Raw genomic sequence first — 25,372 nt, 5'->3', positions numbered from 1 at the left:
AGTGTGTGCTTGTCTCGCTTGCCTAACCCGAAGGCCCCCGCGGGACCCCATCACGGACCTGGTTCCCAAGGCCCCTGGAGGGCGGGGCCGTCACCACAAAGCCCTTTATTGAGGCCCGGGCGTGACGCGAGGCGTCCCGGCCTGGGGCGCGGCCCGTAGCTCCGGCGCCAGCGGGAAGGAGGCGTGTGCCCGCGGCGCGGGCCCGCTGGTGCGCGCGGCCATGAGCGCCTAGTCAGGCGCGCGCTCCGCCCTCCGTCCGCGGGGGAACGCAACCCCCGAGACCCGCGAGCGCCGGTAATCGGGCTCCGGCGACCACCACCCCCTCCGGCCCCCGAGGCCCCGGCCGACCCGGTGCGCCCGCCGCGCATTGTGTGCGGGTGGGAGGAGAGCTGGGAGCGGACGTGGGAAGAGGCGGCGGGAGGGCCCGGCCTCCCTGCCCGTCCGCCTGTCCGTCCCTCTGCCCCGGGCTCCGCGGACCGCCGAGACTCCGCCCGCTCCCGAGAGCCGGTTCCTACGCGGAACTGCGCACCCTGGCGGGACGCAGTGGGAGGGGCACTTACAGGGGGTCGCTTGGTTAGCTCAGGCTTTTGAAAAAGGGAAAACCCGGGAAGGGGGCTTGGGCGGGGAACGGGAAGTTCGTGTACACCGCAGAGCCATTTGTCTTTCAATATTGCCAAAGTCAGATACGTTTGGGTGATGAGGTGTTTGAGCCAGTTTTGCAGGCTTGGGCAGTGACGGAATACCGATGTTAACTTTGCATTTTCTCCATACGTGGCCAGAAATGATAAAATGAGTTCACGACAAATAAAAGAGAACACAGTTGTACATTAGGAGTTAAGCTTCAAGGAACATTTATTAGGAATTTCCTGACATCCAGAAATGCTTTTTCTAAATCTTTTTATTATTTGGGTATTAAAAAATATTAAAGTGAAAGCCACTAATTCTGTGTATTGCAATCATTTCAGGCAGAGTGAACAGAATACTGCAGTCATAACATCAGGCACCTATGTGAGGAAATTGGACTGTGATAATTCACCATGGCTTATGGCTTGCCAAGAAAGAACACAGTGAAAACCATATTGCGGGGCGGTTGTTTTAAAGTGTAAGTATTTTCATCACTGTGAGCATTGACTGGGGATGGGGAGTGTCCTTGGTAAAATGAGAGTACCGGAAACCCTGATGAGCTACTGGACCATGTGAGGTATTTTCAGTGATCTGAATAGTGATTTTTTTTTTTTTTTAAAGGTAAATGCTTTTAGTAAGAATTTATAAATTATCGTACTTGGCTGTTATAAGAAAACAACCCAAACAGGTTTGGAGAAGTGATTTGATCAAAGTCATACAGTCATGTAGTAAAGAAGTGACAGGGATAGAAGCTCATCTTCGTACTCCAAAGCAACATTTTCAACTACTGTCAACTACCTTAATATATCTCTGTAGATAGCGTAAATCTACCTAAAAGTGTCTTGGTGTCAGGTATATCTTAACTTAGCACTTGATTGGCTGGTACAAAGAGTCAGTTTTGCATCCTGTACGTTTTTGCAGGTGATGTTTGGTATGGACAACATGGGTTTTGCAATCAGAAAGATCTGAGCCATGTGCTTGCTTCTGCAGCACAGGTACTAAAATTGGAACGAAACAGAGAAGATTAGCATGGCCCCTGCACAGGAATGACATGTAAATTCGTGAAGCTTCCATATTTTTAAACTGCAAAACCAATTTGTATCATGCACTGAACTGATTTAAAATAAATCTACATGTTTATTTAAAAAAAAAAAATGGGGTGGGGCGCCTGGGTGGCTCAGTCGGTTAAGTGGCCGACTTCAGCTCAGGTCATGATCTTGAGGTCCATGAGTTCAAGTCCCGCGTCAGGCTCTGTGCTGACAGCTCAGAGCCTGGAGCCTGTTTCAGATTCTGTGTCTCCCTCTCTCTGACCCTCCCCCATTCATGCTCTGTCTCTCTCTGTCTCAAAAATAAATAAACGTTAAAAAAAAAAAATTTAAAAAAAAATGGGGCGCCTGGGTGGCTCAGTTGGTTCAGCGTCTGACTTCAGCTCAGGTCATGATCTCAACGGTTTGTGGGTTTGAGCCCTGGATCCAGCTCTGTGCTGTTAGCTCAGAGCCTGGAGCCTGCTTCGGATTCTGTGCCTTCCTCTCTCTCTGCCCCTCCCCTGCTCGCGCTCTGTGTGTCTCTCTCTTTCAAAATAAATAAACATTAAAAAACCAAACAAACAGAAGACCTGAGTTCGAAGCCTGGTCCTGCCCTGGCTCCCTATGCCAACTTGAGTAAATTACTTTTCTCTATCTTGGTCTCCACATGTGTAAAATGAACTTATCACTACCTGTCTGTATGATGTGGAATACAAATAATGTGTGTTACATACTTGCATATTGCTTGACATACAGTAAACCCATAATGAACATGGACTGCTACTACCACATGGTAGTTTCACTGTGTGGTGTCTATTGCGACGTTGTTTTTTGTTTATTTTTAATTTTTGCACTTGTTTTTTTAACCTCTGCCACAGTCTATGACATACTTGCCATTATGGGTCAGTTGAATTTTTCTTTTTAAACGATATTCTGAGAAGTAAATGGAGACACCCTTTGGGTTTCTAAAACCAGAGCAAATTCACCATTGCATTTTATTTAGTTTTGTCATTTCCATATGTGTTTAGACATTGAACTACTGACAAGTACCATGGTAGTCAACATTATTATAAATGTAATTTTTGTAATAAAGATAATCCTATGTCTGGAGAATAACTTAAAGCATTTATTCTGCAGTTTTGATTATGTAGAATTTTATATCATGAATAGTCTCTGCAGCACCAGTGCCTTCTCTATCATACTTATAAGAAAGTGTTTGATACCATATTATTTATAAGAACAGCTAAATTAAGAGGAAAAGAATGGCAACGACACTCTTTGGAATTAATTTGCTAAGACAACTCCTCACTGATTTTTTGGTTAAATATTTTTAGAGAGTTGTAGAAAATACACACAAAAATTTCAAACAGTATAGAAACATTTGAAAAGAAAATAAAAAGGCTATGTCAGTCCCACTCAGAGGTAAAATGTTTTATATTTTTCTAGAATTTCCGTCTGCTATACAAGATACACACATATATACACATACACACGTATGTGTTTTTACATGTATGATTATGTTGAACTTTGCCCTGGCCCCCACTATATCTTGTATAGCCTAATGGTTATGAACACAGTTTCTAGAGTCTGACTTTCTGGGCTCAAATCCCAAACCCACGACCAACAGCCCTGTGACCTTGAACAAGTTGTTCTATTCTTATTTCCTTATCTGCAAAATGAGTTTAATAATAGTACCTGCCTACTCCATAGAGTTACTGTGTCAATTAAATGTGTTCGTATGCGTAAACTGATTGAAACAGTGCAGTGCCCAGCACATAGTAAGTGCTAGATAAAATTAGCTGTTTTATTGCTCATGTTTCCAAGTCGACATATAAGGATAAACCTCATTCTTTCATCAACATGTGTACCACAGTTTGTTTAACCAGGCTCGTCTTGATCGACATTAAGGCTATTTTGTGAGTTTTTTTTGTTTGTTTGTTTTGTTTTTGACAAACAGTGCTTCAGTGGACATTCTTATAAATACATCTTTGTGCCCTTATTCAAATGCATTTATAATAATTGTAGACTTCAAGTTGCTCCTTAAAGTTAGATGATAAAGTAGCAAGGAAGCTGGAGGAGGAAAACAAGTAGACACTTGTATATTACACCCTTACTTCCTCTACTTGTACCAAAGCAGGTCTTTCACCTTTCCTAGGACATATGAAACTCATATTGACTCAGTGAGATGAGAAACATGTAGTTGTCATTTAGCATTTCCAAATTAGAATATATAAAACAATTCATTTGAAGTTCATGGTGATTATTTTTATTTTTTTTTTAATTTTTTTTTTTAATGTTTATTATTTTTGAGAGAGAGACAGAGACAGAGAGCAAGCAGGGGAGGGGCAGAGAGAGAGGGAGACACAGAATCGGAAGCAGGCTCCAGGCTCTGAGCCATCAGCCCAGAGCCTGACGCGGGGCTCGAACTCACAGACCGCGAGATCGTGACCTGAGCCAAAGGCAGCCGCTCAACTGACCGAGCCACCCAGGCGCCCCCCTTTTTTTTTTTTTTTAATTTTTTTTTTTTAATGTTAGTGATTATTTTTAAATATTATAGTTTGGAATTTCATCTCCTCCAGTTTTCCGAGGATTCTCTTGCTACTAGTGCTTCTGAATAACTCCAGCTGGGCTAAGTACCAGCTCTGGTTCTTAATTAACTTCTGAGTCTGTTTCCTTGTCTATCCACAGGGGGGTTGTAAAGATTAAAATAAGATCACACATTCGAAGCCTTAGTGTATGCCAAGTACCTGCTCAATGAATGATTATTCTCTTTTTTTCTTTCCCTAATGTGACCATATTTGTGATCAGCCATAAAAGACCTAGAGCTTACAGTTCTTAACCACATCCTCTTAAAAGACATAGAAAGATTGGCTTGACTGCAGGGAGGCTGTTTTTAACAAAAGTTCCTGTCATTATAATTTATGGTAATTTTGCAATATATCTCTACATTAGTATATATACATTACATACTATACATTAATATAAGGCTCCTTCTCTTGGCTAGATTTACAACTCTGGAAAATCCTGAATTCCCATCTTAAACCAAAATGTCTAGTGGAAAATGGAATTGAGAATTAAGATATCTTCTGTATATTCCACATTAGATGTTCAATAAATATTTATTGAATGAATTAATGAATTTTTGCCCCAGACAGGAACCTTGGGATCTTGCACTGCTTACAAAGACCTGGTACATGAACCTAGCCAACATCAAATTGCCTTTCTTGGAAGAAATTACATTTGGTAGTCCTTTTTACCTCCAAAAAAATAAAACCACTAAGAGTGCTCTGCTCCCTTCTGCAGAATGTAAGTTCTGTAAGAACTACTTTAATAAATAGCAAATTTTATCTATGTCATTTTGTTTATTGTCAGATAAATGTTTAAATATGCTTATTCAGACCCATACCCTTCATCTATGAAGCCCTTCTTGTTTAGTATTTAAGAATGTGTGGTTTGCTGTGTGATGAAATATTCAGTTTTAACTATATTATGACTGGTGAAAAATATCAGTTGGATTGCTTCATGTATTTTATTTTCCAGCCATCAAACTTGAAAGGGAGTATGAGATGAAGCGCTTGAAAAACCTGAAATGTCAGAAAATCCTAGCTGAGGAAGTTCAGTTTTCTCTAAGGGAAAGGCAAGTTGGTTTGAGAAGACCCCTTCCACCTAAGTGACCATCATCTCATAATTGAATCTGTACTCTGAGCTTTCCACATCCAAAGGCAATGAAGGTCTCCAAGCTTTCACAGTGTGAAGTTTGGTGCAGACATGAGTACCCACTGGTGGATGAACCAGCTCCTGTGGGTTGATGGGCAGCTCTGACAGATCTTCTGTGTCCCTACCACATACTTGTTCCTTTGTGTCACAAGCAACAACACTGTAAGTAGATGAAAGTAGTTGGGATTGAGTCATTTATGCTATTCATTTGGATTTTTGTAAAATTGCACTATGGAAAGAGGAAACTCCTTGTCAGAGACATTATTTTGAATTTGCATCTTTGAGATACCAAAAAAGGGGAGAGAAAAATTCTTTTTTTCTTTTTAAAGATTTTGTTTTTAAGTAATCTCTACATCCAACATGGGGCTTGAACTCACAACCCTGAGATCAAGAGTCAGATGCTCCACCAACTGAGCCAGCCAGGTGCCCCAAGAAAAATTATTTCTTTAAAATTTATTTTGAGAGAGAGAGAACAGGGAGGGGCAGAGAGAGAGAGGGAGGCAGAGAACCCCAGGCAGACTCCGACTGCCAGTGCAGAGCCTGAGGTGGGGTTTGATTTCATGAACTGTGAGATCATGACCTGAGCCAAAATCAAGAGTCAGATGCTTAACTCACTGAGCCACCCAGGTGTTCCAAGAAAAATTCTTTTAAAAATGATAGACTAAAAATTTTTTTGGTTAAGAAAAATTAAATTTTAATTTTTTTTTTTGAGAGAGGTAGAGAGAATCTTAATAATGGAGCTGTCATGACTATGAAATAAAGACCTGAGCCAAAATCAAGAGCTAGATGCTTAACTGACTGAGACACCCAGGAGCCCCGAGAAAAATTTTAGATTTCATTTTAGTAACTCTTCAGTTTCCAATGTTCAGTGAAACATCATTTACTACTCTTATGTAGTACTTTAAAGCAGCAAGTAGAACTTACGTTTTGCTTTTGTTCTCCTAAAAAATAATCTTTTTCTTTCTGCTTAATTTCATATTATCTTTCTGGGATGCCCTGGAACATATGGAACACACATACACGTGAAAATGATATGAAAACGCAAAGACCTTATTATGTGGAAAACTCTTATTTGCAGAAGGGCTAGAGAATGGGGAAATGATTAGCTGGAAAATATTGGACTTGTGTGAACCAATTTTCCTAGAATTTGAATCCATTAAGGCACACTTGGATATCAAAGTTATATTTAAGCACAATTTAGTGTTTGTTAGATGAATCAAAGCATACTTAGGGGGCCATAATACACCCCTGTGGGCCCACAGTTTGACTTCTTAACTAGGGAATTAGATCTGGTGGTTGCTGTTTGACAATATTTAGAAGCTGTTGTCTGTATTATCTTCAGATACTTTCTTTTACCTATGATATGGTGGCTCACATGAAGGTCATTTGTTTTTAGAAGTGTGTCAGTGACCCATTTGATTTAGTGATCCTCAGGCCTGGAAGAAGCTGTCTGTATGTAGTCTTGAGGAGGTGGAACTGCCACATTCCTGGTTAGATTTGCTTAACAAAATTCAGATGTGCTTCATGTAAGATGCTTAGCTGCCAACCAGAGCCACTCCCAAAGTTTCTTGGCTGAGTGTGTGGGATTTTCACTATGTTACCCAGTTGTACCACGTATCTCCCCTTTTTTCCACATCTGTTCTCTCTGCTTGTTCTTTCTTCCATTTGACTAGTTTTTTTCCCCCTTCCACCAATGTTATTATCATAAATATGGCAGCTGAGTTGCTGACTGCTTACAATGTGGAAAATACCACTTTATAATTTCTCAACCAAAGACCAGTCTTAGGCAAAAAGTCAGTGTATTTCTATTTCTTTAGAAATCAAAATCAATTCATTGTTTTCCTTAAAAAATTAATCACATCCAGCTGTATCAACATATGTTTTGGACAGTAATGGGATTAATTGCATGTTTATTTTTGTAGTTCACATCCCATGGAGTAGTTTGTGTACTTTCCCTTTTAGGGTCACTGTTACTAATTCATCTAGACTGGAGATAACACCTCAAATAGTTTCTTTGAAAACTAGAAATATTTTTCAATCTATAGCCCACAATTCTACTGCACACTGTATCTAACATTGTTGCTATTAGTAAGTTTTAATTTCTTAAAAGTCATATTTATGTAGATAGGAGTAGAAAGTTAAGTAGTAGTAAGTAGTAGAAAGAAAACTGTAGGTTTTAGTTAATAGATCTGGGTTCTAGTCCCCTCCCTTTCTTTTCCTGATTCATCAGGTATCCTTGAGAAACCTTTTTTTTTTTTTGTAGAAGTTTATTTATTTTGATAGAGAATGAGTGGGGGAGGGACAGAGAGAAAGGGAGAGAGAGAATCCCAAGCAGACTCCATGCCAATGGCACAGAGCTTCATGTGGGGCTTAAACCCATGAACTATGAGATCATGACCTGAGCCAAAGTTGGACACTTAACTGACTGAACCACCCAGGTACCCTGAGAAAACTTCTTAATTTCAATGGAACTAAGTCTGTTTCTCTTAAAAAAAAAAAACCAAACAAACTATCAATTATGTATACGTATCCCTATGTTTATAGCAGCATTATTTACAATAGCCAAGTTATGGAAGTAGCCCATGTCCATTGAGTAATGAATGGATAAAGAAGATGTGGTGTATATATATAATGGAATATTATTCAGAGCCATGAAAAAGAATGAAGTCCTGCCATTTGCAATGACATTGATGGAGCTAGAGAGTATAATGCTAAACGAAATAAGTCAGAGAAAGAAAATACCATGATTTTACTCATATTTGGAATTTAAGAAATAAAGCAAATGATCAAAGGGAGAAAAAAGAGACAAATCTAGAAACAGTTTCTTAACTATGGAGAACAAACTGATGGTTACCAGAGGGGAGGGGGTGAGGAGATGGGTGAAATAGGTGATGGAGATTAAGGAGTACACTTGTGATGAGCACCGGGTATTGTGTGCAATTGTTGAATCACTATATTGTATATCTGAAATTAATATAACACTGTATGTTAACTAACTGTAATTAAAATAAAAACTTAAAGATATTAATCCATTATGAATGTATTTTAAAAGGTAAAATAAAGATTTGTTTTTAAAAACCATAGCTCTGTGGATCCTCACCACTCATTTCCACTTCAATGGAGGCAACTAATTTAATCTCTTTTACCTGTTTCATTATTTACCTTTATGTCTCTAAATAATACTTTGATTTTGCTACTTCTTGGATTTTCCTTTTTAGGTATTGACTTCCCAGTAAAGAAGATAGAATTTTTTTTTTCTTTTCTTTCCTCCATCCTCAATACACATACATATGCCATTTCTATCTACCTGTAAATATAGATTATATTTATAATTTTGGTTAGATCAGTATTAAATGTTAACATTATTATGACATTATTATGTTAACATTATGATGTGTAAATACTTCACAGCCTAGCCATGTAGTAGACTATAATTGCTTTTCCTTTCCTGCCATTATGTGTGTGTGTGTGTGTGTGTGTATGTATGCATGTGCACCAGTATTTAGTAGAGTTAATATTTGCTTAGTTTGCAATGTATTTATCACTAAATCAACCCCACGCTCTTTGCCAGTTGTCAGTCTTCTGAAAACATTCCTACATATTCTCTCATTTCATCTTCCTGCAAAGTCTTCTGAGAAATATTGTCCTGCCCTAACCTGAACTGCTTATTTCCACACTCATAAGTAGCTCTTCTATGATTTCTACGTGATCATTAGGGGATTCACTTCACACTCTTTGGTGTAGGGCCTCGTGTTTCTTCTGGTGTAGGGCCTCCTGATTATCCTCTTCCTTGGTTTATTTTTTTTTATTACATTGGAGCATATCCTCCAGTAGTTCCCTAAGAAAGGATGCATGGGAAGAAATTTGTTTAAGGTCTTCTTGTCCAAAGTTTTTATTTTACTCTATTTCATTAATAGATTGGCTGAGTTGAGAATTATAGGTTGTAAATAATGTTCCTTTAAAATTCGAAGGATTTGTGTATTTCTTTTTAGTTTTTAGTATTGTTAGTGAGCATTCCAAAGCCATTTTTACTTTGAATGCTTTCCTTGAGAACTTTTTTCTCTCTGGAAACTATGGCATCTTCCCCTAGATCCCATTGTTCTGCTAGGAAACACGGTGTAAGACTAATAATCCAATGTAGCACTGTGATTTAGAGCACTGGGTGTAAATCATGAGCCCCCTGGGATTGAATGCCAGTTCTACCATTTATTAAGCTGTGTGTCATCTTGGACCCATTGCTGAACTTCCCTGTGCTTTAGTTTCTTCTTCTGTAATAAGTGGATAGTGATAGTCGTGACAAGTAAATGAGTTAAATATGTAAGCACCTAGAATAGTGTCCGGCACAGAATAAGCACTAACACAGATAGCATTAGCTACTCTTACCATTACCCTTGGTGCTTGGTACTACAAAACCCCTTGCAATCTGGAAATTCATATCCCTCAGTTCTGGGGGATTGTAGTAAGTTCTCTTGTAGATATTTGCACCTTTTCCTTTTCTCTATATTTTCTAGAAATACTATTATTCATATTCTACATCTTCTGTACTGGCCGTATTTTTTTATCTTTTCCCTTCTGCTTTCCATCCTTTTGTCTTTTGCTCCATTTTTCTGGAGGAAGCTCTCAGTTTTATCATCTACCCATTATAAGTTTTTAATTTCTGCTATCATATTTTTCCTTCTGAAGCCTTACTCCTCTCCTTTTTAAAAAGTAACCTGTTTTATTTATAATTGCCTATCTTCCCTTACCTCCCTGAGGACATGAAATAGATTGTTCTCCCTGCATTGTGTGGGTTTCCTCAACACTGTTTTTGTGTTAATTTTTATTTCTTTCTTTCATGTTAAAAGCTGTCACGGTAATCCAGGTGTGACAGTGCATAACTTAAGGAAGTAAAGGTGGAATGGATAATACAGGTCTGACTCAGGAGTCATGGAAGAAGTAGAAACCACAAGATAGTGTCACTGATTGGATGTGGTTGAGTGAGAGGGATGTGGGTGAGTTAAAGGGATATGGGTGAGTGAAAGGGAGGAATTTTGAATGAATTCCAGATTGTGGGCTTGGGAAAGGAAGAGTTGTCTTGGGTGTGTGTGAGATACATTAATTTTAGGTTCATAGATGTTTGAAATTCTTGGTAGACACTAGAGCGGAGATCTCCAGTAGCAGTGGGCTTTACAGGTGTGCTGCTCAGGAAGGAGCGAGTATAGAGAAGAAAGGTGAAAACAATGGGTGTCTTTGAGCTCATCCAGGAGGAGTAGGCAGAATGAGAAGAATGAACGAGTAGTGATAGTGAACATTCTGAAACTTTGGTTGGCAGCGTAGAAGAGGCAGACCTTTAGGAAAAAATGGCTTAGATACTGAAACCCTGGGTGAATTGCATGCTGTATTTTATTTGTAGTGAAAATTATTCTGGTGTAGAAATTTAATAGTAAGTGATTGAAATTTTTGGTGAGAATCTTCATTGTTTTCAGTTGACAAAAATTTCCTCAATGAAAACATTTCATCAAGGGTCAGAGGAGGGAGAGAGAAGGGAAAAGAGAAAACAAAAAAAACCTATGTGGTGAAAACTTAGATGTAGAAACTCTTTTAGGTACTCTATATCCTGTAGTCCTCACAACAAGGAAGAAAGGGCAATAACAGAACAGAGCGGAGCTCTAACATCAGAGGGGTAAGTTTGGGGACAGAACTGGCCCAGGGGCTTGATGAGGCAGAACTTATGCCAACGGTTGACAGGGCAGCAAGCATGTGGGGGGAAAAAGGAACTCTCTCTTTGTTCGCTGTCTTTAAGTACTATTTACACCCAATGTAGAACAGATAGATTTAAAACATTAGGTGTAGGGCATGGGCCACCTGGGATCGAATGCCAGTTCTACCACTTAATCGCTGTGTCATCTCAGACAAATCGTTGGGGTCTTGTGTCACTTGGGTTCTCTAGGCTCTTTTCATCATGGTCTTAAGAATAGTTATATTTTTTTTTTTCGTTCTAGTAAATGGTGATGTTTCCGTTCCATTATGCAGGCCAAAAATCTATGGGCCATCTGTGATTCCTGTGTCCCCCATCTCCTCTTCTCTCTCAGTCCAATCTATCCCAGCAACTGTTGTTGGGTCTACCTTTGGAAAATATCCCAAATATGTCAATTATTTCTCCACCACTCTCACCCTTGTCCAGGCCTCCACCATTTCTTGTTTGGAATGCAGATAAAGTCTTGTAACTGACATCCTTTCTTCCCTTTTTTGCCTTTCTGTAGTCTACCCTTAGCAGTCATAGTGATCTTTTAAAAATGGCATTCATGCAGGGACCCCTGACTGGCTTAGTCTAAAGAGCACGCATTCTTGATCTCAGGGTCATGACTTTGAGCCCCACCTTGGGTGTAGAGATTACTTAAAAAAAATAAAATAAACTTAAAAAAAAAGGCATTTATGTCATTGCCAAAAAGATCACCTCACTCCCCTGAGTAACACCCTTTCCCATGGCTTACAAGGCCCTATATTATTTGACACTTGCTTTCCTTTTGGACCGCATTCCTTCCACTCATCTTTCAGTCCTACTGGGTGCAAACATATTAACCTCCTGTTCTCTGACATATCAAAACTATTTCTGTCTTGGAACATTTGCACTTGCTGTTTATTTTCCCTAAGATTGTCTTCCCTTGGATTGTCACAGAGATATCTCCTATCTAGGGCTCCACTCAAATGACATCTCCTGAGGGAGGTTCCCTGTGACCTCCCCACCCCCCCACCCCCAATAAATTGGCCTTTCCTTTTACTCAGTCACTTTCTGTGACAGCACCCTGTTTTAATTCCTTTACAGCACTCATATCATTATCTGCAATTATTTATTTGCTCACTTGTTTGTCTGTGGTATTTCTCTGTGGTGTCTCTATTGTCTGTAATAGTATCTATCCATAGTAGCCACTCTATCAGTATTTGTTTAATGAATGAGTGTATTACCTTAAAAATTGTTGAAAAGGTGCCACTTTTGAAGAGAGTGGTCAGAGGGTTTGATTTTTGCTGTTTTCTCCATATAATATATATATTATTTATTATAATTATAATAATATATATTATATATATGAATAATATATAATACATATGATTATTAAATAATTAATTTAAATAATCCCTACACCCAACGTGGGGCTTGAACTCACGATCTAAAGATTAAGAGTCGCATGCTCTTCTGACTGAGCCAGCCAGGCACCCCTTCCTATATATGCTTTGACACACATTTTTTTGGGGGTATATTGGGTATAATTTACTACATCATAAACTGCACGTATTTGAAGTAAGTATGATGGGTTTTGACACCTGTGGGATGATCATCACAATCGAGATAACATTTTCATCCCCTCAAGAGTTTTCTTGTGCCCCATGTATTCCATCCCTTTTCAGTGGTCTTCTCTCAACCCCAGCACTGCTCCACCCTCCATTCCCCCGTGCAGTGACTGATCTAGCTGCTTTCTGGCACTATAGATTAATTTGTGTTTTGGTTTTTTTTTTTTTTTTTTTAATGTTTCTTTATTTTTAAGAGAGAGTGCGCGAGAGTGCACACACACCTGAGCAGGGGAAGGGCAGAGAAAGGGGGGGACAGAGGATCTGAAGCAGGCTCCGCACTGACAGTAGAGAGCCTAAAGTGGGCCTCGAACTCATGAACCATGAGATCATGACCTGAGCCAAAGTTGGATGCTTAACCAACTGAGCCACCCCGGTGCCCTGATTAATTTGTGTTTTTGAGAGTTTTATATAAACGGAGTCATACAATATATACTCTTTTTTGGTCTGGCTTCTTTTGCTCAGCATAATTATTTGAGATTCATGCATGTTGCTGTGTATGTGTTCCTTTTTATTGCTGAGTAGCATTCTGTTGCACAGATATCCTACACTTCGTTTATCCATAACATCATACGTTTATCATAACGTATTTGTTGATACGTTTCTAGTTCTTTTTTTTTTCCTGTTTATTTATTTTTGAGAGACAGAGAGAGACAGAGACAGAGAGACAGAGAGACAGAGCATGAGCAGGGGAGAGGGAGAGAGAGACACACAGAATCCGAAGCAGGCTCCAGTCTCTGAGCTGTCAGCACAGAGCCTTACGCGGGGCTCGAACCGACGAACTGTGAGATCATGATCTGAGCTGAGGTCAGACACTTAACCTACTGAGCCACCCAGTGCCGTGGTAAGTTTCTAGTTCTGAGTGCTTACAAATAAAGCTGTTGTGAGCATTGTATGGGCATGTCCTTTCATTTATTTTAAAGTAATAAATCAAGGAGAGGAACAGTTGGTTGCATCATTGTATGGCAAGTACATGTTTAACTCAGCCCATTTTCGGATCCCTATTTTAGTATTGAAGGAATTAGGGGGCTAGGTGAAGGATTAGTAACTTCCCCAAGGTGACATAGCTTTAAAAGAGGTGAAACTGAGATGGAATTCTAGATCCATGTGAATTCAAAATCTAAACTTTTCCAGAAGACTATGCTTGGTCCACCTTTGGCCTGGCTGCCTGTGTGGCCTATCGAAAAAGCAAATATTGGAGAATATGGCTCGTATGAGACAAGTAGGTCCTTTACTAAAATTTGGAATGAGGATGAGGTTAGCTCAGAGGATCTCTATGAAGAGTGATTTTTGCCTCTCCTGCCCCTCAGGGCATTTGGCGATGTCTGTAAACGTTTCTGGCTATCTTAACTGTAGGGTTTCACGAAGGCATCTAATGGGTAAAGTCCAGGGATGCTGCTAAATAGCCTGCAATATACAGGACGTCCCTCACGACAAAGAGATTTCCAGCCCCAAATGTCAAGAGTGTCAAGGCTGAGAGACCCTGATTTAGCTGACTGGTTTAAGTTACTCAGGACACATTGGCAAAACAGAAGGTTGGGTCAAACTGCATGGCTGAGAATCCTGAGGTGGGGTATTTCCCCAAAAGAAATGCAGACCATGACAGGAGGCAAATGAACACAGGGCAGCAATCAACAGATGTCTCCAGTCCTGTGGCTATTTACACTCACTCACACTCTTTTTTCCATATTATAAAACTCACTAATTTCTCAAAATCATATCCACTTACTGCCATAGCCCCAAGTCCAGGGTTTCAGTTGTCTTTAGTCTGGATCTTGCAACCAATGGCCAAATAATACACCATTAACCCTAACACAGTCGGTATAGTGTGATAGAGAGAAAACAGGGTAATATATATAATGAAAAGGTTTGGCCCTTTAGTCTTGCAGATGGTTTTGGGCCACAGACATGAGATTCCTCCTTTGGTATTTGGGGAAGATGGCAGAGGGGTTGCTGAAACTATTCAGACTTCACTGAGCCATCAGCCTGCCATTATGGACCTGAAGATGAAATTCAATTACAATTTTCTTTTGCTTCATTGAGGAAAAAAAGGGGAACAAGACAATAGAGGCATTGATAGGGAAGTTTACAGAGGTTTTCACTGTACCTCAGAACTGATACAACCTATAAGAAGAACCTAGTGATCTTGGTGCAATTTAATTGCACTTATGGGTATAATGTATCAGTCTTAATTGATCCCTAGGGTAGAAAAAGTTGCCAATGTACCAGGAGTCTCAGGCTCTATTTTGGAATTTTCTACCTTCCATTCATGTCTCCTTTCAGTTTCAATCCCTCTCCTTTTCAAATCCTCCACCTCCACTCTAAGGACTTGTTTTGCACTTTGCAACCTTCACAGCCTTGGAATGTAGGTGTAATCTTTTTCAGGGACATCAATTGCAGGTGTCGGGTTTTTTTCTTGCATCAAATTAACTCTCTGTCAAAGCAACGCCTTTCAAGTTCCAGAAGCAGACTTCCTCTCTCATTGTTTTAGAGATTGCTCACCATGTGACTAGTTACTGAGGAATTTAGCCTCCTGCTTTCACCACATATGTAGAACAGGTAAGTATAACTGGAACCTAATATACAAACATTTACTGGGTGCACCACCTCCTTCCCCAGGAGCTCTGTTGTATCAAAACACAGGTATTCCCAGGAGAATGAATGTCAGAATTCTAGCACTGCAGTTTAACGATATCGAAATTGCTTTAGGAGCCCCTGGTTGGCTCAGTAGGTTAAGCATCCAACTTTGGCTCAGGTCATGATCTCGTGGTTTGTGAGTTCGAGCCCCACGTCGGGCTCTGTGCTGACAGCTCGGAGCCTGGAGCCTGCTTCGGATTCTGTGTCTCCCTCTTTCTCTGCACTCCCCTGCTCATGCTCTGTCTCTCTCTGTCTCTCAAAAATAAATGTTAAAAAAAATTGCTTTATGTGAATAGTAGAAAAAGCTGACATAATTTCCTTTGAGATAAAAGGAGGGTTATTTCCTAATAATGATCTTCTTTATCATGAAATCACATGACAAATGTGTGTATATATATATATATATATATATATATATAAATTATAAAATATATTAATATACATCGATTAAAAATTATATAATATATATATAAAATTCTTTTTCTTTTCCCTTCATGGCTTTTTTAGTATTTGAAAGAAATTTCTAAGCTGTAATAACAAAAGATTTTGAAAACTAAATCAGAAAATTGGAAGCAGGAGGAAAGGAGAATTTATTTTTTGATACTGACATTGTTATTTTTCTGGGTTAGATGCAACAGATGTTATTAATAATAATAACCAACACACTAGCTAGTATTTATTGAGCACTTAAAATGTTCCAGGCATAGTAGCTAGAAAATGTCAGATCAAAAAGCTGGAAGTTTGGACCAGATGCTTACAGTTAATCCCTGGTTTTCCTATGAAATGCTTGAGCTCCACAGCACCCTTTATTTTGAATAATTTTGGCTAGAGTACTAGGTGCATGTCCTCTGGCTTAGCGATGGAGGGTGGAGAAAAAACACTTCTGAGCCTTTCAAGCCGTGGCTTTAGGGTTTAACCTCTGTTGAGAGTATATGAAGAAGGGATAAATGGCCATTTTCATCATTACTGAAAAATGTCTGACTTTCCCTGGTCCCACCCTTCTTTTCTGGCAGTGGCTGGTTTATGTGGTCAAGGATCTGTTTTGCTTATGCATTCTTTTTTTTTGGGGGGGGGGGCACTATAAAGTAGCTTATAACCCACAGGGAATATTAAGAAATATTCTTTGAATATAGGATCATGAATGTTTGAATTGGGTAGCTCCTTCAAAATGAAAGAGTTATTCAGACATGTAAATTAGGATATTACCCTTTTCAGCATGGATATTATTCTTTCATAATGTCAGTTAACACATATTTACTGTGCACCTGTTGCAGCATCTGATAAGGCACATGAGTTAAGGGTTTAGGAAGGTGACTAATAGTGACCAGTATGTGCAATATAGTTTGAGTGGGAAGAATAATATTTTATACAAGTGGAACTCATGAACTTATGAACTTTAATTATTTCATCTATTTTTCATGTATAGTATGGACCCTAGATTCAACTCTCATGATCTGCCTTAGCATTTATTAGCTTAGCCCATGCAGGTTGTTTAACCTCTAAGTTTCTCTTCACTCATAGGTAAATGAGGGTAATAATAGTATCTCAATGACAGGATTGTTGGGAGGATTAAATGAAATATGTGTAGGGGAGGAAAGACTTTTTTTTTTCTCTCCTCATGTTGGACTCCCCAGCTGGGGCCCTGTAAATCAGACTGAAAAGACAGATTAACAAGAGAAAAACAAGTTTATTAACATGTGCATTGCAAATACACATGGGAGCACTCAGAAATGAGTATCTCAAAGAGGTATTAGAACTTGGGATTTTATAGCATCTTAAAAGAATAATAGAGAAGTGACAAGACAAAGAAAAAGGATTTTGAGCCTGTAGGGATGGCAAATTGTGGGAAGACAAATACTGGGTAACTAATGGTAGATAAGGGCTAGCTAGTTCTAGCAGGGTTTGTGATGTAGATTCTTCTGATGCGGATTTCTCTGGGCTGATGAGGGTCTCTAGTTGTCTCTGGTGTTAACTTCTGTCCTTCCTGGTGGAGAGGGGAAGGGGGATAACTTTACAAATTTCTGTCCTGTTTTTAGGCATATAGAGGGATGGCAGGGAGCTGTTCTGGTATCTGCTTCTTCTCAGTTGCCTTCTGCTTAAAATAATCCTTGTCCAAAGTGGCATATTTTGGAGTGGCACATTCGACTACCCTTTATATATAAGGGATCTATCACAGGACCCGGTACATAGGGAAGACTCAATAAATGGTAGTTGTTTCTACTGTTATTATCATAGAAAATTAGTTGCAGTAATTTGTGGTAATGGCTGACAAATCCCATTAATTTTATTTATTACAACTTGTAGATTTTCTTCTTATAATTCTAGGGTTTCAGCCTATGAAAATTTATGGTTATAATCTTAATAACATTTGATCTGATGAGCTGAGGCCAGAAAAGGGTGTTGGGAAAAGGACCACAAATACTATTATAAATAGCATACCACCTGTGCAGGTAAACAGGCCTTTCCAGTTGGTTCCAGGTGCTTCATTTTCCCTTCTGGTTATTTTATTCTGAAGGTGGAGCAGGTGCTGTTTCAGGCTAAACACTTTGTCAGTCCATTTGTCTGTGTCCTGACTTGGCCCATTAATCCTTCTCACGCCCTTACATTCCATGTTATGCAGGTATCTCTTACCTGGAAGCTTTGGTATTTGTAAGCCTCCCTTATAAAAACCTAAGAACAAAGACAATGATTGAATCATCTCAACAGTCTGGCTCCTCGTGGAGTCACCAGACTGTTATCAACTTTTAGGAGCTGCTTGAAATAACCACAACTTCCTCCATCTCTGTTCCTTTTTCTTCAGCTCCTTTTTTCTTGGTTATAAAACAATAACGCACAGCCATTTCAAAGATATTACATGGTACAAAAAATATAAAGAAGAAAAAAGTCATCCATAATCCTACGTACAGAAGCAATCACTGAAAATTTTGGAGTCAAATTCGGTCTCTTTATGTGTTTATTATTTTAACATGGCTGGGAGCATTATATATCTATACCTATTTTTATTTTCTTTTATTTTTTTGCTTAACCTTCTAACATAAATATTTCTCATTGTCAAAATGTTTACACTTTAAGTAATTGCATAATATATCATTGTATAATAATTTACTTAAATTAGTCTCACTTTGGGAATTTAAATCTCCAGTTTTCTGCTTTTATAAATAATAATGGTATTATAAATAAGAATGTGTTTATAAATAACAATTCTATTATAAATAGAAACATCTGCTGCCAAGTAATTAATAAATTTTTGCCAGTATTACAGCCTATTTTTTTATCTTTTAAGATAAGCACTTTACTTATTATTTTATTATTTTTTTAATTTTTATTTATTTATTTTGAGAGAGGGAGAGTGTGTGAGCAGGGGACGGGCAAAGACAGAGGGAGAGAGACAATCTCAAGCAGGTTCCATGCTGCCAGCACAGAGCCCAATGCAAGGCTGGATCCCACGTACTGTGAGATTATGACCTGCAGCTGAAACCAAGAGTTAGATGCCCAATCAACTGAGCCACCCAGGTGTCCTTATTTTTTATTAAATAATTATTTAATCAATTAATTTATTTATTGAGCGTGTGGGGGAAGGGCAGAGAGAGAGGGAGAGAAAGAATACCAAGCAGGCTCCATGCAGTCAGTGCAGAACCCCATGTGGGGCTCGAACTCATTAACCATGAAATCATGACCTGAGCTGAAATCAAGAGTAGGATGCTCAACTGACTGAGCCACCCAGGCACCCCTATTTATTTTTTATTTTGTAGAGAGTGCATGAGGAGGAGAGAGGGGCAGAGAGAGAGAGACCAAGAGAGAAAGAGAATCCCAAGCAGGCTCCATGCTCAGCATAGGACCTGACACAGGGCTTGATCCCATGACCCCAGGGATCATGACCTGAGTTGAAATCAAGAGTCAGATGCTCAATGACTGAGCCACCCAGGCACATCACCGCTTATTTATTAAGACAGCTTTTTAGACTTACAGAGACAAAGGCTATTTAGTACATAATGCGAGACTTTTTCCTGAAAGATTATATGAATTTTCAATCCTACTTGCAGTATATGAGAATATACTTTCACTCAACTCTTATCAACAAGGTCATTCACCTTAAAATTGTTTTCTTAGTGATAGGCAACACATAGTATCTTATTTTAATGTACTTAAAAAAGTTATTTGTGATATTGATATCTATGGTTGTTGACTATTGTTTTGTGAATTTTCTGTTCAAATACCCACCTGTTTTTTTCTGCAGTGTGATAGCATTTTTATTTTTGAGGTTTGGTTTCTAAAAAAATATATAGAATTAGGTTTTTTACCTTGTGTCATATAACAGTGTATTTTTTTTGCTGCCAATTTCTTTTTAATTTTGGATTAAATAATTAATTTGGATTAAGTTAGTAATAAATAATTTAGATCAAAAACATAATTTCCTTTTGTTTTGGATATATCACATGAGTTTACCTAAACTCTTGGAACCTATAGGATTTTTCCCCCCTTAAAAAAAAAAAGCTCTAGGGGCACCTGGGTGTCTCAGTCGTTTAAGCATCTGACTTTGGCTCAGGTTATGATCTCACAGCTTGTGAGTTGGAGCCCTGCATGGGGCTCTGTGCTGACAGCTCAGAGCCTGGAGCCTGCTTCAGATTTTGTGTTTCCCTCTCTCTCTGCCCTTCCCCCATTCACATTCTGTCTGTCTGTCTCTCTCTCTCTCAAGAATAAACATTTAAAAGAAAAAGCTCTATTGCCCAACACGGGGCTTGAACTCACAACCCCAAGATCAAGAGTCAAATGCTCTGCCAACTGAGCCAACTAGGTACCCTGGAACCTGTAGGATTTTTTATGTCCTTCAAGCATCTAGAAGTTTCTCCTTGTACTAATTTTCAGAGTTCGGTAAACAGTTCCTCAGCCACATTTAATTACCTTTCTTTTTGGCACTTTCCTTTAGCCTTTACATTCCCGGACAGAAAAGTCTGAGCTTTTCAGTTGGTTTTCCTGAAGAATATCTTTCACCTCTAACTCTATTTGCAGAGAATAGAAATGCATGAAATATTTCCTGTGATTTGTACAACTGGATCTCAAAATTAAGATGCATATATTTTACACATAGATGCATTTTAAGTTTAGAGATTTAAACTTAAATCTCTAAAATTTAGAGATTAGGGATTAGTTGGTTTGTTTCTCCATCTTTATGCCAAATTGTGGTGTTTTATCCCTGAACTATGTTTAACTGATTGTCAGTCTTTTCAGAATGATCATGCTATCAACTACTTTCATTGCTTCCCATCAATGTGTTTCAGGGAAATGAGGACAAGCTAAGGATTAGACTAGGATTTAAATTTTACTGTTACAATTTACTTGTCTAATAACCTTTGACAAATTATATGACCCTAGTAGGCCTTTGTTTTCTTATCTGTGAAGTGGAAATGATAGTAGTTACCTCTTATTTTTTTTTTTAATGTTTATTTATTCTTGAGACAGAGACAGAGCATGAACAGGGGAGGGGCAGAGAGAGAGGGAGACACAGAATCTGAAACAGGCTCCAAGTTCTGAGCTGTGAGCACAGAGCCTGATGCGGGGCTCCAACCCACGATCTGTGAGATCATGACCTGAGCCGAAACTGGACGCTTAACCGACTGAGCCACCCAGGCGCCCCCCTTTTTTTTTTTAATTTTTATTTTTTTAATATAGTAGTTACCTCTTAGAACAGATGTAAAGATTGAATGGGATTTCATGAACTACCTCACTCACTAGCTTAGGGTATAAATTTGGTCATGCCTTTTAAAAATTTCTAGTCACTTGAATCCCTACATGCCAATAAATTTAGAATCCCCTATTTAAAAATCTCCTTTTAGATGTTGACAAGAACTCCAGGTGCTTACTCTTTCAAAGGAGTCTCCTTCTCCTTTGGGAGACAAATTGGGAAAAGCCTGGCATTCATTGATAGGCCCTGGTTTTAGCTACTGCTGTTTTGTTGGGACCTTTTGAATGAACTGGTTCCACCCAATTCATGGCTCTTACCCATTGCCACCACGCCCCTTTTAGTCCAGATCCTTGCATACAGCATGGTGGTGCTGAACTTGGCCTCTCAAGGTTACTTCTTTTCAGGTTATATCTACATACTCAAACATTGTGTCCTGTATCATCCTGTGACAGCTGTACCAGGGTGACTTGATCCAGAGGAAATCGTTACCAGTCCAGACACCCCTTGCTTTCATGGTGGGCAGTTGGACTTTAGTATCTTTTCCTAAGAGTGGACCTCAGTTGGAACCATCCTAATTCATTTGAGAGATTCTGATAACACTGCATTTCAAAAAGTAAGTGTCCAAGGTCACCTTCCAATTTAGAAGTTTCCTAATATCCACTATGAAAACATAACCCCCTTCTCCCCAGCTCTCAGGGCTAAGTACCAACCAAATCACAAAAGTTCCTATCACATTGTCCTTGATGTTGAGTGGCTTATTAAATTCAAATTTGTATAATTAAGAAGGGCCATTTGATTGATTCCAGGAACAAAGAAGATGTACCGAAAGCCCTTTTGACATTACCCAGACAGAAATAATGTGATACCTTCTCTCACTAAAGCAAAAAAAAAAAAAAAAAAAAAAGTTCTGGTTTACCAGGCACACACATATGTGTAAAGCACCTAGCATGTCATGTTACATAGTAGTGCTCAGAAATGTTTGTTGTCTCCCTCCTCCATTCTTCTTCAGCTTGACCGCATCTCTGCTTTCCAGAGACCTAACCCAATTCCTAAGTGTCCATTTCTCTGCCTAGCTCTGCATCAGTCAGCACAGGTGGTTCTGGGTTGTCTTCTGGCAGGCTTACCAAGCTTGGTGTAAATGTAGGCTTATTCTTGGGCAGGAATCAAGAGTTGGTGGCAGCAGGCCCTCGTGCTGACTTCGGATGGCCTCCAGCAAGGTTTTAACTTCAGAGCTGCTTTTAAGGTATCTTTGCCTGAGCCAGTTTATACTTTCTTCGAATAGTTAGATTTTATTTTTGAATTTGTATTTAACTTGTATTTTTATGTAGTAAACAGGCTCAGAGCATTTTGTCATGGAAAATACTTTGCTAGTCCAAAAATAAACAATGCATAGCTAATACACCTCTTAAGACAGGTAGAGGTGTTTTACAAAGTGTGCCTTGTTGCCAACCTTTGCCACATAAATAAACTTTCTGCTTTCTGTGAGAAAGGGTGTGGCATCTGCTCTTTTGTAGGTTTAGTTTCATGGAACCATATTTTCCTGTCTGGTTTTGCCAATGAAATGTGCATCTGTGTGGTTAAGAAACACAGAAGGGCCCCTGGGCCATTGCGGTCAGAAACTGGCCTCAGACTTTGTCTCCAGCCTTCATGACAAACTCTTAACTACATTCTTTTGCAGAATTCCCAGACCTCACCACGAGGGCCAGGGGTGTGGCATCTGAAAGCCGACTCTGTTCTCCAAAGGAAAGTGACAGCTTCCTTGAATTATTTTGGGTACAGAATTTTTCCACATTTGATGAAACAAATCAGGTGCTTAGTACCATATTATTCTTACAGGTGTTTAATTATTGGCTTTAGAGACAAATTCTAGTAGAAATAGAAAGAAGAGAAACTGAAACTAATTCTGAAGCACTCCTGAAAATATCCTTAGTCCCTCTCGACATTTCATAACTGATCTTTCGCTTTAATATTTTCGATAGAGTTTTTTTGCTAATGCTATGGGGAGTGGCTTTTGGCTTAGTGCCTTTGTTTTTTCCAGTTAGATTTCCCCTCTGCAAAACATTGCATCCTGGTCCTTTGAAATCCCATTGAATTTGGAGAAATTATGTCTTGGCATTCAACCTATTTTCTTGGAACATAGCGTGATGCTGACGACACAGCCCAGTCACTCCACTTGACAATAAATTTGCTTGTCTCATTTCGCTTGAATATTCAGTGGTGAGTAAGAACAGAAGTGGAAAGCCTTACTTACCAGTTTATTATATGTTTCATGCCCATGATAATTACTTTTATAATGCCAGTCATGAATACATTGATCAGATTAGGATGAATCACCTGGCTGGCCAATAGCTATTGGAATGACTCTCCATGCATGACTTGGTTGTGTTATTACAAAACGTGGAAGAATAGACCTGCCTAGCTGTTGCGGCAGATGTTCATTTGTCATGCTGTCTTAAGGAGATGAAGAGATGAGAGCAAACTGTTCCAGCAGCTCAGCCTGCCCTGCTAACAGTTCGGAGGAGGAGTTGCCCGTGGGACCGGAGGTACATGGGAACCTGGAACTTGTTTTCACAGTGGTGTCAGCTGTGATGATGGCCCTGCTCATGTTCTCCTTGGGATGCTCTGTGGAGTTCCGGAAGCTATGGTCGCACATCAGGAGACCCTGGGGCATTGCTGTAGGACTGCTCTGCCAGTTTGGCCTCATGCCTCTTACGGCCTATCTCCTGGCCATCAGCTTCTCTCTGAAGCCAGCCCAAGCCGTTGCTGTTCTCGTCATGGGGTGCTGCCCAGGGGGAACCATCTCAAACATTTTCACCTTCTGGGTCGATGGAGATATGGATCTCAGGTAAGTTACACTAGGGAAACCCAGAAGCCCGCCCCTGATAGCACTGAAACGTTCATGTTCAAAACCCTGCCAATCTTTAGGTAGAGATTATGGAGTTCAGTCCTGCAAGGAGTTTCCTTTCTGAGCTTAAGATGTACTTTGCTGTGATCGTCTTCTGTTTCACTGGCAACTGTTTCTCTGAGTAGTGGGGTTGGTTCATATGTCATAGGAGAAGCAGGTCTCCGCCTCACCCTGTGGCCCTTCCTAGGCATGAACTCATTCTCACCCACACTGGTAGCTTCCACAGTCCTGGCTCACAGTCTCCCAAGATGTAGGCCGAGAATCCCAGGAAGCTAACGATGGGTTTGTTTGGTAGCTGGAGTGGTGGTGGTAGTAGTGGCGGCAGAACCAGAATGGGACCCTCCATGCTCTCATCAGGTGTTACATTTGAGTCTACTTTAAGAAACAAGTCTTTAGGGGGACTGGATAAAGGAGCTTTAAGGGTATATGATAGACATATCTTGTTTTAAGTGCAGGGGGATGGCCTAATGAGTTGACTTGGAGAGCAACATACAGAGTTTTAGGACTAAGAATGTTATCTTTTTTTTTTTAATGTTTATTTATTTTGAGAGAGAGAGAAAGAGAGAGAGAGAACTAGTGTGCATGCCTGAGTGGGGGAGGGGCATAGAGAGAGGGAGAGAGCGAGAATCCCAAGCAGGGTTCACACTCAGCACAGAGCCTTACGTGAGGCTTGAACCCACTGCTGTGAGATCATGACCTGAGCTGAAATCAAGAGTTGGATGCTTAACTGACTGAGCCACCCAGGTGTCCCTAAAAATGTTCTTTCTTGTTGCTTTGCAGACTAAACATTCATCACTAGAATCTAATTCCTTTCATGTAAGTCAGGGACCTTATTTCCAATTATGGTGTAAATAAATGTCCTTGGGAGACATTAGGCTTTATCATCGATTTACACTTTAATGAGGATGAATTAATCACATATCTTTGGGAGTACATGTTTTGGTGCTGAAAAAGAGCATTTGAAGAAAGAGTGGAGAAGTCACAATCAGAAAGATAAAAGCAAAAACAAACAAACAAACAAAAAAACAAAAAAAACCCCAGTGGTGTTTCTAGATTCTTTGCTTCCTTATTAACAAACTGTTTCACCTCCTGCCCAGGGGAAGAATGACTTATAAATGTAAATCTTTGTTCAATGTGTGTGCCATTTAGTTGAGATTTATTATGCGATTCACGGAATGAATCAGAGGTGCTGATGGTGCTGGGAGTTCACTTTAGTGAATCAGCTGCAGCTCTGGGTTTCTAGTTCCCTGCATGTGTTGAATGCTTAGCACATGAACATATTTCACCTGTAAATGTTAAGGGGCTCATGCCATGCAGAGGAATTAATCTTCATATGGTAATGTTTTTAGTTACCTACTTACCAGGGACTTGAAAAGAATCACGAATTCAAAACAATGCATTAATTTGCATTGTGGTTTCAAATTCAATAAACTTGATCATTAATGTAATAATTGG

General features: G+C 39.5%; 2 protein-coding genes and 1 non-coding gene across 7 annotated transcripts in view; all 3 read left to right on the top strand.

Annotated features, from left to right (window-relative positions):
• The first annotated feature begins 168 nt into the window (after positions 1–168).
• Positions 169–8,449, top strand: CB1H4orf36 (chromosome B1 C4orf36 homolog). Of its 4 annotated transcripts, none has more exons than XM_078445939.2 (5): positions 169–294; positions 966–1,102; positions 4,801–4,955; positions 5,190–5,528; positions 6,414–8,449. In XM_078445939.2, exons 2-4 carry the CDS (start codon positions 1,038–1,040, stop codon positions 5,321–5,323), a joined length of 354 nt encoding a protein of 117 aa, XP_078302065.1. In that variant the 5' UTR covers positions 169–294; positions 966–1,037; the 3' UTR covers positions 5,324–5,528; positions 6,414–8,449. The 4 variants fall into 4 exon arrangements, with proteins under 4 accessions (XP_078302065.1, XP_060511673.1, XP_060511675.1 ...); XM_060655690.3 differs by having other exon boundaries at positions 178–351; positions 970–1,102; XM_060655692.3 differs by having other exon boundaries at positions 179–294; positions 970–1,102.
• On the top strand, positions 1,599–1,705 carry LOC132693398 (U6 spliceosomal RNA). Its single transcript, XR_009616784.1, has one exon. It is a non-coding gene; the product is annotated as a U6 spliceosomal RNA (small nuclear RNA).
• The window catches only part of SLC10A6 (solute carrier family 10 member 6), a 48,861-nt gene continuing 28,928 nt past the window's right edge, over positions 5,440–25,372 (top strand). Inside the window, exons 1-5 of one of the 2 annotated variants that reach the window (XM_078445938.2) lie at positions 5,440–5,528; positions 21,417–21,625; positions 22,173–22,255; positions 22,691–22,821; positions 23,470–23,857. In XM_078445938.2, coding sequence (XP_078302064.1) covers positions 23,481–23,857 — 377 coding nt within the window. In that variant the 5' untranslated portion in view covers positions 5,440–5,528; positions 21,417–21,625; positions 22,173–22,255; positions 22,691–22,821; positions 23,470–23,480. Of the gene's footprint in view, positions 5,529–21,416; positions 21,626–22,172; positions 22,256–22,690; positions 22,822–23,235; positions 23,858–25,372 lie in introns of those variants that run through there. The other variant, XM_060655682.2, reaches the window with a different exon arrangement.

Source organism: Panthera onca, chromosome B1 (genome assembly GCF_046562875.1).
Source record: "Panthera onca isolate mPanOnc1 chromosome B1, mPanOnc1 haplotype 2, whole genome shotgun sequence".
Lineage (NCBI taxonomy): Eukaryota > Metazoa > Chordata > Mammalia > Carnivora > Felidae > Panthera > Panthera onca.
The sequence above is the reverse complement of the archived record's forward strand: the minus strand, read 5'-3'. Positions and strand labels throughout refer to the sequence as shown.